Source organism: Oncorhynchus mykiss, chromosome 6, assembly GCF_057628025.1.
Source record: "Oncorhynchus mykiss isolate SJ-2025 chromosome 6, ASM5762802v1, whole genome shotgun sequence".
Taxonomy (NCBI): domain Eukaryota; kingdom Metazoa; phylum Chordata; class Actinopteri; order Salmoniformes; family Salmonidae; genus Oncorhynchus; species Oncorhynchus mykiss.
The window spans coordinates 21,487,652-21,499,927 of NC_143027.1; the positions used below are offsets into that span (position 1 = coordinate 21,487,652).

At 43.2% G+C, this 12,276-nt stretch overlaps 2 protein-coding genes across 5 annotated transcripts in view; both read right to left on the minus strand.

Moving 5' to 3' along the window:
* The window catches only part of si:dkey-61l1.4 (uncharacterized), a 66,620-nt gene extending 65,927 nt beyond the window's left edge, over positions 1-693 (minus strand). For all 4 annotated transcript variants that reach the window (XR_016496559.1, XR_016496560.1, XM_090237211.1 and 1 more), the window contains exon 1: positions 368-693. Coding sequence is in view for 2 of the 4 variants with exons in the window: in XM_090237211.1 (XP_090093337.1) it covers positions 368-473 (106 nt within the window). In the remaining 2 variants the exon portion in view is untranslated. The remainder of the gene's footprint in view (positions 1-367) is intronic.
* Positions 694-896: 203 nt separating this feature from the next.
* cacna1ba (calcium voltage-gated channel subunit alpha1 Ba) overlaps positions 897-12,276 on the minus strand; it is a 170,078-nt gene continuing 158,698 nt past the window's right edge. Inside the window, exons 41-48 of the mRNA XM_090237216.1 lie at positions 10,118-10,239; positions 9,699-9,868; positions 9,327-9,462; positions 9,008-9,124; positions 7,405-7,443; positions 6,309-6,516; positions 5,063-5,283; positions 897-4,500 (exon numbers count right to left, since the gene is read on the minus strand). Of these exons, the coding sequence (XP_090093342.1) occupies positions 3,928-4,500; positions 5,063-5,283; positions 6,309-6,516; positions 7,405-7,443; positions 9,008-9,124; positions 9,327-9,462; positions 9,699-9,868; positions 10,118-10,239 (1,586 nt within the window). The 3' untranslated portion in view covers positions 897-3,927. The remainder of the gene's footprint in view (positions 4,501-5,062; positions 5,284-6,308; positions 6,517-7,404; positions 7,444-9,007; positions 9,125-9,326; positions 9,463-9,698; positions 9,869-10,117; positions 10,240-12,276) is intronic.

Here is a 12,276-nt window from a genome sequence, read left to right on the forward strand (position 1 = left end):
TGTAATACATGCTTGTTTGTGGTGACAATGTAGTTTACTAAAAACGATCAACAGCTGCTCCATGTGGTTGAGCATGGTATTACTGCATCGTGAATATCAACGTCTAAACAGACTGGGGTACAGTAATATTAGCAGTTGTATATTAGCAGTAATATTAGCAGTTGAGTTAGAACAGTGCACGAAGTGTCTAAAATGTTTCATTCTATCATAGAAAATATTGCAAGAGAGATTAGTTTTTTCAGACACCTGTTGAGACAACACATTTGCCAATACCAAATTCATATGAACGTTTTAGAAGATGGAGAAATAACATCAAAATAGAACGATACAAAGTACGTGTGTGATACATTGATGTGCTCTGTCTTACCTTTCCCAAGATTCTCCGAGCCCATATCCTGTTCAAAATCATCAATAGCGGCTTCAAGAGAGTAAATAGCCACTAATAATATCATCAATTCTATCGGATATAACATAGCTCTTGTTCTGTTTAGATACACAACAGCAATGACAACAAAAGTAACAAAACATTATCATTAATTCAAATATCTTTGTGGAAAGACTCCTCTATATGTTAGGTTGTCAATATTACTTTACATCGAGAAAAAAACGGAGGTATGTTTGTTGGTAAAGTGCTGTCTTGTTTTAGGCAGGCTCGAGATAGTTGATGCTTCAACCGTTTCCCGCGACTCGAGCATCACCGGGATGTTGAACGTTGTGTATTTTGGGAAATGTCTCCGCCCACTGTGGGCTGTTGACCAATGACATTGCGCCGTTGACACCTACAGAAGATACACCTTCACCCATCCATCCTAAATCGATAAACATCAACTGGTCATTCATTGTCTGCTTATCCCATAAATAAAACATATTCCAGCTATTATACATATTGAAGCATGTTTGTTTCATATTATTTTTTTAATTCAAGGAACTTGGTTGCATACAAAATGTAAATGTAGAAACAACTTCAGAATTCTAAGTCTGGCCAATAAACATAATCAGGCAACAAACATCTCACTTTCAAGACCCAAATAATGTTCCAGCTCTGTTGCATGGCTGGAACTAACATTGTTCAATACTGTTTCTATATAAAGTTTTTTTTTTCCAACAAACCCCACAGTTTATATCAAAGATCAATAAAAATGAACAAGAAATGAACAGATGGCATCAAAAAGTACCAATATTTACATGCACATACATTGTCAGAACATGCAAACATTATTTTCTCCAGAAGCCACATGTGCACTGCAGTTGGTGTGCAGAACGAGAAATAGGAACAGTTCAATGTTTGGCAACCAACTGTTAGAGACTAGGGTGTGGATGTGTTTCTTATGAAATAAATAATACAGAGGCCACAGAGATGAAGGAAGAGACTGATTGTATATGTATGTTTTTGACCCACTATGGCAACATGTCAAGGGGTAATCAATGAATGTATCTGTACAATAATGTGGAGAATTTGTTCCTGTCTTATACAAAATAAAACCATTACAGTTTATTCAATATTTCTGAACACCCTCCACTGAAGCGATCACCCCTCTCAGGTGACCTGACACGGAACAGATAGAAATAACCATAACATTGTTCACTTACTGTTTAAGACACAGGTTTACCTCTTGACATCATCAAAATGGGCAAATTGTATGCATGCAAATATATAGAAGTTGCCTTATTTCTAAATACTTCATGAATTTCCGCTTTACTCGTTGTGCCTAATGCATTTTTAAATACATTTTTATCATTTAAAAAAAACAACGTTTTATATAAAACATTTGGTCACAATCATGCTGAAGAATGAATCTGGAGATCTCAGCACATAAAGCTACAGAATGGATGAAGTATATGACCTTAGTGTCTTGTTGCATAGCCCTACTTTCCCTGTCATCAAAACCCTGCTTCTGGGAAATATGCAGTACAGAACCCAGACGAGTGTGTGGTCATGGCAACACCTGGTCCAACCTACAGTATCTCTGCTACTATCAATAATTGAGCAACACCTTCACTGGAGTAGAGCATCCTTTATGCAGCATACCTTGTTACATTCCACCCCCAATGTACTGTAGAATAGAAAATAGCAGAAACTTTTAGCTATCCAAGAATTAGATCATCCATCCCAGGGCAACATTTTCCATGATATTATATTAATTTCCATGTATAATGTGCAGATGTGAATCATCAACATCAGCGGTTATCATGGGATGGGTAGATAGAAAGATAGAAGGTGTGAACCAGATTTATATTATAATCTGACAGCTGGGAAATCCTCTTCTTAAAAATGGAAGCTTAGATGGGGGGGCTAGATCTTAGTCACGTGGGTCCGAGCCAATGGGGAGACTTAAAACCTTACCACAGAGGGGTCTGAGCCAATTGAGAGACACAGAGGGACACTCTCTCATCAGGGATCTGTATTCATCTTTGCTTCTCAAGAACATCCATCCAAAAAGTTGACACTGTTTGTTTATCATCAGATTCCTTATGTTCTTTACTAAGTCTGCAGTTCTAACATTGAAACAGAAGGCAATACAGAGGTTGCAATGCTATCGCAGTTGAGTGTCCTCACAAGGAAAATAAATATACCCTACTACTATCTTCATAACTGTGGTCAACCAGGTTTATGATTTAAACATGCAGTTGTGTTACTCTGATAATGTCTTCCTAACTGGACTGATATGCTACTAATGCAATTAATGCATGTTTGTTCATGATATATGCTTTTGCACTAGCTTTCATTGTACCCCTCACATTGATTAAATATATTTACCAAAAAGACAATTAAACAAGAAAAATATCAGCAATCATAAGGTAATTAGTCATTTCCATTCAAATGTTATTTTTTTCTCAAATAAAAGTTAGCGTTTCTCAGATAAGGCTGGCTGTACATCTTGTTCTCCTGCAGAACTAGCCAATTGAATAAACTGCTTAAGTGTTGATGCTTTCCAAAAACGGTTGACTTTGCATCTTTACTACAGTATATCTAAAAAGGATAGGCACTTTGTATTAAACATTGGAAGCAGAGAGTATGTAAGAAACATTAGACCTGGAATTATGACAAACTGTAAGCAATTTACATAAACAAAGTGGTTTTTACATCATACAGAAAATGCAGACAGTGGAAAGATAACATCTACAATAGTTTTATATAAAACAAATAACATTGAATTTCCATTCCTAATTTCTCTCTAGTAGTGGTAGTGAAGTTTGATGGTTAAACAGCAGCAAATCAACAATCATTGTCTGGAATGACAGCATCAATCCCTCTGCTCTATCAGGCTGTATCTTCTGACAGGAAAGGATTGGGCTACTATATAATGGATTGGGCTACTGTAAATCCCTTTATATTATCGAATGGTAAGAGTCCCAAAGCAAAGCAATAGCTGTTGAGGATATTTTCCCGTGTGTTTCTTAGGGAAGTTTCGATAAGTATTTCCTAATCATGTGTTATTACACTTGCTTAACAGTGTCTAGGTATTGTCATGGGACTTTCCATTTAGCCGATCACTCTGCTCATCGCAGAGACAGCAACGAGGGCTGCTGCTCACCCATCTCTACTCTGTGTACCTGTAGGAGGGTTTCTTATGCTACTATCTGGGTCAATATCAAGACTGAAAAATAATTACATTTGATAAAGAAGCAAAGCAAAAGAGCCCTCAATGAAAAATGCCATTGTCTTCAGTGCATAAGACACCTTACAGTTGGTCAGATCCAACTGAATTACCAACAATTCACCAAATCCACATCCACTTTCATATTCATCCAGGTCCTAAAAATGCTGCTGCTTTGTTCGCATTCAAATGAATTCCACCCCTCCATGATTTATTTCCCATAATTAGCTTATCATACAGCAACCGTGTAAACTAAAGCCTTCAAAAAAGATGATAAAACTCATCACGATTCCTCAAAATGCATTAAAAACATCTGTTCAAAGCCATGCTAGCACCATTCATCCTCCTCTGCCTCGTGATAGTACCTGGGTGGCCTGGCACCAGAGTCAGAGCCCAGGCTGGCGTTGCCATTACCACCAAAGGTAAAGTGGCATTCGTTGGGCACCACACGTCTTATCTGGGGTGGTGGAGGCAGGTGGAGGGCCCCCGGCCTCATTTGAGGACGTGCAGTCCGAGGGGAGCGTGCTCTGGCAGCATAAGGGCTCATCAGCTCGTCCCGGAGGTTGCAGTACGGGCTACCCTGGCCCTGGGGGTCACTGTGACTATAGCCCAGGAAGGGCTCAGAGCTGATGCGGGTGATGGGGAAGGGGATGTGAGAGGTGCCACTATGCAGCAGGGCATTGTGCTCAGACAGCCCACGGCTCAGCCGGCCAGGACTCAGGGTGGGCAGGCCGCTGCCACACTGGGCAGACACAAAGTGCACAGGGGAGGAGTTTGCAGTCTTGAACGTCACCCCGGGGCGGGGGGTCAGGGGGGTCTGTGGGAGTTGCCTGCGTCCACGGCTAGGTGTAATAGCCCCTGAGGTCAACATCACTGGGCTGCCTTTAACCGAACCACTACCCTAGATGAAAATTGGACAAATCAAATAAATAAATCAAAAAGATGAGACCGCACAGGAGAGGAGGTGACAGGGGGACAGGGTCACCAGAACCAAGGGAAGAGGAGAGATGGTAAAGAAAGAGAGCATAGTGGGAAAGGACAGACAAAACAACCAGGAAGGACAGAGAGATGAAAGGACAGGACAGTCATTGATGGGAAGGAAAAGATAGGAGAAGACAGACAAAATGGACAGAAAATGGTGAAGAAGAAGAAGAGTGGAAAGAGAATTGAAAGGCCATGAGTGGTTGCACTAAAGGGCAGAAAGAAGAGAAAGTTGAGTTTCAGTGGAGACAGAAACAGAGAGCAGACAGATCATCACTAAGAGAGTTGCACACAATATACATTGTGCTGTACTAAATCAGACAGACATAAACTTACGGATAATGTCTAGAGTGTGTATTATTCATTGCATACCCTGATTCCTTTCCATGCCCTGCCCATATCATACCATGCCCCACCCTGCCAGACCCATACTGTTTCCTGCACTGCCCATATCCTTTCCTACCCTGTCCATGCCCTCCCACCTGCTTGTTGATGTTGGGTTCCTGCACCTCGCTTGGGGAGGTGGCACAGCTGGTGGTGGCAGACTTGGTGGTGTGGCAGTGTTCCCTGCTGCTGTAGCGATCACAAGAGTAGTAGCGCTGCTTCTCCCCTGCCGTCGAGTGGTTCTTCCTCTCATGGGAGCGGCCGCGGTCCTGCACCCTGTCTCTAGGTGAGGGCTCTGCAGCCGGGTCTCCTGGTGCACCTTAGTGGAAATACAAACCAGGGTTAGTGTTAGGTCAGGGTTAAGATTGAACCGGGATGTTGACATGAAGCTAGAGTTAGCGTTAGGCCAGGGTTAAGATTGAACCAGGATGTTGACATGAAGCTAGAGTTAGGGTTGAAGTTATGGTTGAGACTAGGGTTAGGCTTGGATGTGGTCAAACCTAGCCTAATCCTAATCCTAGCATTACCCCAATCTTGGCATAATCCTAACTCCAACCCTAGCATATGTTCAATCCTGGCCTCAACCTAACCCAACCCTAAACCCCCTCCACCTCTGAATTCCCAATTCAACAGCTGATTGCACCCATTCTTTACCCTACTCTGAAACATAAGATTCTTAAACACGTACAAAGGACAGACTACTAGCAGGCTTTTTCTTCCCAAAAATGATCCTCTCCTCAGCATTGCCCTGCTGAGACAAGAGGTGCCCATAAATTAGCAGGTCATTGGGTAGCCTTTGGTCTGTCAGTCCCTTTTATCTGTGTAATAAAGATCAGCTGCAGAGCTCCACTGTAACACCCATTCCTGAACGATGCCTCCATTGAGCATAGTGCTGATCTCTATAACAGATGAATCCCAGCCAGCTGGGCTGTGGTCTGCTTCTCACACTCTGACTGGATGGAAGGCAGTGAGGCAGTGAGGCAGCGAGGCAGAGAGGCAGTGAGGATGTGAGAAAGAGAGGCAGTGAGGAAGAGAGGCAGCAAGGCAGTGAGCAAGAGAGGCAGCAAGGCAGTGAGGAAGAGAGGCAGCGAGGCAGTGAGGAAGAGAGGCAGTAAGTAAGAGAGACAGTGAGGAAGAGAGAAAAAGAGACAGTAAGGCAGTGAGGAAGAGAGGCAGAGAGGGCTATACATTCTAGTAACACTGGGGGAACAGTGGACTTTATGGTTAAATACTCACATTTTGTAATCAGGGTATTGGCATCACTCGTATAACATACAACACAAAGAGACCCCTAATTGCACATTAAAAACATGATGTGTTTATAGCGTGTGTCTGTGCACTAACCAATGGTGCTTGGCGTCCTGTCCAGTGACCGCTGCTTCTTGTCCCTCTCTCGGTGGTGGTGGCAGCGGTGGTGGTGGTGGTGGTGATAGTGAGGCCTTTCTTGGGTGCTGGGCCTCTCCAGGGTGTATTCATGCAGGTTCACCTCCTGGGGGCGCTGGGGGGCGTGGGTGGACGCAGAGCGTTTCACTGGGCTGCAGTCAGGAACAGGCTATGTGGGACCAATAGGAAGAGGTGGGGATCACTGACTTGTCCATGAGGATAGGGATCACTGACTACTCCATGAGGAATAGGGATCACTGACTAGTCCATGAGGAATAAGGATCACTGACTAGTCCATGAGGAATAGGGATTAAAATGAGCCCGTCCTCCTATAGCTCGTCCCACCAGCCTCCGCTGGTGTATTCTACAGCTCTCTGACTCCATTGTGAAACACCATTTCCACCTAGTGGAGATACATCTGTCCTGCAGAGCCTTGCTGCAAAAGATAATACATTTTCACTGTCCTCAAAAACATAGCAGCCTACCTAGATTGTTGTTGGTAAAATCATAGACACGACTACCAATTTCCCTAAGTCTTAGATGCCTGCTTGAGGAAAAGAGCATTAAAGAGGAAACTAAGGCAGTTTCCACCTGTAGCAGCATACCATTCTCTCTCCAAAACAGCTCCCTCAGATCACTAGTTTACTACTGACAAACTCCATGGGCTTGGTATCTAAGAGCAGGTTGGCATCAGCAGCTGTGTTTTAATGAGTGTTGTACAGTCCCCACAGAATGATCAAAGGAACAGTCTCCTCGACGAGGCACTGTACCTGGCTAGACCTTTGATTTACAGTTTTACAGTGAGCTTAACTCTCATCCTAAAATCACACAGTATAGCCCCCACATTGTATATGATAGAACACACATGTATACTGTCATACTGTATACTAACATACTGTACAATCATATGCTTGCAGAACCTACCATTTTACACACCTGTGCGGCCAGTTAATACTAAATAGAATCTAGTTTAACACATACTAGTACTTTGGGATCAACAAACAAAGTAGAGGAGGTGTAGAGGAGATGATGAGGGAGAGGAGACAGGGCTACGTACTGCCAGCAGGGTCCCCGGGGAGTGGCGCGACTTGCTCCTCTGTCACACAGCACAGGTGGAGGAGGAGGAGGAGGAAGAGGAGAGGTCCATGGGAAAGCATCAGGCCAGAGAGACCGGAGACAATAGGAGGGTAGACGGAGAGAGGTGACATTGAACAGTTAGGAGAAGAATAAAGGAGAAGCAGCAGGAAAATTACATGCTTATTAAAAATAAATGATCCTCTTGTAAATATGACATCGTTACATTTAAATGGCCACTGAGGGAATTTGGCTTTCAGTATGCTCTTTTTAAAGGAAGGTGATATCTCATTGTGTTTCAGCACCTGGCAATAAGACAGAATTACCCATTCCAAGCAGACAGAACTCCCCCATGTCTTTAGATACTCAATAACCCCTTGACCATTAATAGTAAGATATCCTAGAAAACACATCTGGCTCTTTAGCTTTTGTTGTTGTGAGCCAAGCTACTGACCTGGCAGAGAGCCAGGTGGGGCAAGTCTATCGGCCAGAGCTGCCTCTAGGGAATCAAAAGGGTTTCATACATATTAAAAGGTGCTGAAACCACTAAATCAACAAGTACAGCCTCTTATCATCCAGCACTCCAGTTTAAAAGGATTTGGGCTTAGCTTCTCACTGGGCTTCTTTGAAATTAAACAAGGGGCATTTTCCCTCTTCGAGAGGCTTCATGTGAGGGTTCATGTCTGCCCTGGGTGTCACATGTCACTAGTGCACAAAGAGGATGTTGAGGAGGTGGAGGCATGCTGGGAGATTTACGGCCCTGATCGTGCTGGCATCGCCAGGGAGAGGGAAATGAGGCATTACCCCAAAAAGGAAGGGAAAAAATGTAATTAAGCGATGGAAAACCAACCCGGAGACAGAGGTAAATCCATCATCTGTTTAGGGTAGAGTTCAGGGTACATGCCTCCACATTTCACTCTAACAATAGCAAGCCATCTCAGAAAGGCCATCTCTAAATGTATTGTTGAAGGATTTTCTGCCCTTAGAAGAGGTGAGAAAAATTACACAACAGGTCACGAGGCAATCCTCTTCTCCTCTCATCCCATTTATCACTCTTTACATTCTCTATCCTATAGTAACTTGATTATTCTCTTCTTCCCTGAACGCATGAGGGATCACCCCTCTCATTTTCTACACCCATCCATTTTGAGCCACTATAATCAGTTTCCAGCAGAGGAAAAACGATACTGGACAAATAGTTGGCGGTCTGCCAGACTCTAATCAAATTCTCAAAGACTTCTTCTGTGCACTAAAAGTAGGATCAACACACATCCATTCTAACCTGAAAGGAATGCACTTAAACACAACAATCAATTAACATCAATATCACTCAGGAAATGAGGAGCTATTTATATTTCTTGGGATGAATTGAAGGAATTTTTCTTTCAGCAGTTATACTGCAGTAATATCGAATGAAATTTAACCCCCCCATAGAGATGGCCACCTGACCATAGTAATCTACCCACAGTATAGCCAATGAGAAACACCATGCAACCATGCTTTCCCTAAGAGAGTATAGTTATGGCATGGAGGATCTGCTGTGCTTCACAAATTATGTGTGTGTGTGTGTTAGGGTGTATATGTACCTGCAGCTCTGCGTTGAGGCGAGGCATGGACACAGCTCTTCCCTGGCTCTCCAGTCCAGACCCAGGACCAGGCACTGTGCTGCAACTGGTGTCCATCTTCCTCATCTCCACTGACTCCTGAGGGACATATCACACACATACGTACACATACACGAATGCATGCATGCACACACACAGATAAGTGCTTGCACAGAGATAAGTACATCCAGTCAAGTAAAGTACTGTGAACAGATACATCAGGAGAGAAAATGCAGGTAGCAGGCCATGATGTTCATGTGTGTGTAATAAAGCAGAGGGCAGTCTGGTCTGGCTACAGTACCTGGGGGATGGTTAGGTTTGGGACATCCTCAGACTGGCCCCTTTGGACAGGTGTCTTATTCCTGGGTCTGTGGACCTCTCTAGACTTCTCTGACACCCAGGAGGATGATCCTTTCATGGTGCCGTCATGGCCTGGCCTGAGTTATTAGACATAAACAGATGAAGATGTTACTGTCATTCTATTATTATTTAATATTTTTGCCAGGATAGTCCACTCCACTCAGTTACAATTGCCACTGTTTTCCAGGTGGTCCGGTCATAGAACTATCATCTGATTGTTTTAAAGTTAAAAGCTTTAAAATTATAAAGTATTACAGTATTTTATCCCAAGACAAGAGAGACATGGCCACTGGCTGTATGTTAGTGAACTCACAGTGTGCCTCCATTGTTGAGCAGGGTGGAGCTGGGTCTAGGTAGGGCCTGAGACTGGGGCTGAGGCAGTAGCTCACAGGGAGGCTCCACGTTGGTCATGGCCTTCTCCTTCCCTTTATCCTGCTTGTGAGTCAGGGGCAGTATTGGTTTAAACAGAGCCCCCACCTTCCCCTGTGGATGAAAGACGACAAGATGCTGATATACTGAACATACTGCACAATATTGATCCAGGTCTCTACCTTCAGAATATAATCAATCAAAACTTGAAATTTGAATCAGCATATTGGTTTTGGCAGGACATGGTAAAAACATTTTCATGGGAATTTGTGACTCCTGGGTATCAGTAATAATGTGTGTGTGTGTGTGTGTGTGTGTGTGTGTGTGTGTGTGTGTGTGTGTGTGTGTGCGTGCGTGTGCTACCTGGGAGCCAGTAGCATTCTGCTGCTGCTGTTGCTGTTCCTTGAGCCTCTTGGCTCGGTTCTGCTTGTAGTAGTCAAAGATCATCAGGGCTGCATACACCTTCCCAACAGTAAGCTCATTGGCTGAAAGAGAGACAGAGAGGAGTGGGTGAGGAAAACTGCTTTCTCATCCATCTCTATTGGTCTCATCCAAACCCTTTGATATCACTTAATCTCCAATACAATTCAGTCAAGCCAAAGGTATCACTTGTAACAAAGAGTGATTTAGCTGTTTGAAGACATTTGGTGCATGCCAGGCTTGAGAGAAGGAGCATCTGTCTAGAATATCATTGTTCTCAGGTGAGATACTTAGATCCTGCCACAAGATGTCAGTGGAGACAAAGCCAACGACTAGAATCTTAACTGATGGCAAAGTAAGAGCAAGGGTTCTGGTTGTTATGGCAATATACAGTGCCTTGCGAAAGTATTCGGCCCCCTTGAACTTTGCGACCTTTTGCCATATTTCAGGCTTCAAACATAAAGATATAAAACTGTATTTTTTTGTGAAGAATCAACAACAAGTGGGACACAATCATGAAGTGGAATGACATTTATTGGATATTTCAAACTTTTTTAACAAATCAAAAACTGAAAAATTGGGCGTGCAAAATTATTCAGCCCCCTTAAGTTAATACTTTGTAGCGCCACCTTTTGCTGCGATTACAGCTGTAAGTCGCTTGGGGTATGTCTCTATCAGTTTTGCACATCGAGAGACTTGAAATTTTTTCCCATTCCTCCTTGCAAAACAGCTCGAGCTCAGTGAGGTTGGATGGAGAGCATTTGTGAACAGCAGTTTTCAGTTCTTTCCACAGATTCTCGATTGGATTCAGGTCTGGACTTTGACTTGGCCATTCTAACACCTGGATATGTTTTTTATTGAACCATTCCATTGTAGATTTTGCTTTATGTTTTGGATCATTGTCTTGTTGGAAGACAAATCTCCGTCCCAGTCTCAGGTCTTTTGCAGACTCCATCAGGTTTTCTTCCAGAATGGTCCTGTATTTGGCTCCATCCATCTTCCCATCAATTTTAACCATCTTCCCTGTCCCTGCTGAAGAAAAGCAGGCCCAAACCATGATGCTGCCACCACCATGTTTGACAGTGGGGATGGTGTGTTCAGTGTGATGAGCTGTGTTGCTTTTACACCAAACATAACGTTTTGCATTGTTGCCAAAAAGTTCAATTTTGGTTTCATCTGACCAGAGCACCTTCTTCCACATGTTTGGTGTGTCTCCCAGGTGGCTTATGACAAACTTTAACCGACACTTTTTATGGATATCTTTAAGAAATGGCTTTCTTCTTGCCACTCTTCCATAAAGGCCAGATTTGTGCAATATACGACTGATTGTTGTCCTATGGACAGAGTCTCCCACCTCAGCTGTAGATCTCTGCAGTTCATCCAGAGTGATCATGGGCCTCTTGGCTGCATCTCTGATCAGTCTTCTCCTTGTATGAGCTGAAAGTTTAGAGGGACGGCCAGGTCTTGGTAGATTTGCAGTGGTCTGATACTCCTTCCATTTCAATATTATCGCTTGCACAGTGCTCCTTGGGATGTTTAAAGCTTGGGAAACCTTTTTGTATCCAAATCCGGCTTTAAACTTCTTCACAACAGTATCTCGGACCTGCCTGGTGTGTTCCTTGTTCTTCATGATGCTCTCTGCGCTTTTAACGGACCTCTGAGACTATCACAGTGCAGGTGCATTTATACGGAGACTTGATTACACACAGGTGGATTGTATTTATCATCATTAGTCATTTAGGTCAACATTGGATCATTCAGAGATCCTCACTGAACTTCTGGAGAGAGTTTGCTGCACTGAAAGTAAAGGGGCTGAATAATTTTGCACGCCCAATTTTTCAGTTTTTGATTTGTTAAAAAAGTTTTAAATATCCAATAAATGTCGTTCCACTTCATGATTGTGTCCCACTTGTTGTTGATTCTTCACAAAAAAATACAGTTTTATATCTTTATGTTTGAAGCCTGAAATGTGGCAAAAGGTTGCAAAGTTCAAGGGGGCCGAATACTTTCGCAAGGCACTGTATGTGTCATATTGTTTCAGAGTGAGGAGTCTGGGGCTTGCCACTTTAAGATGTAGCATGAAATACACTCCAAGTATCCTT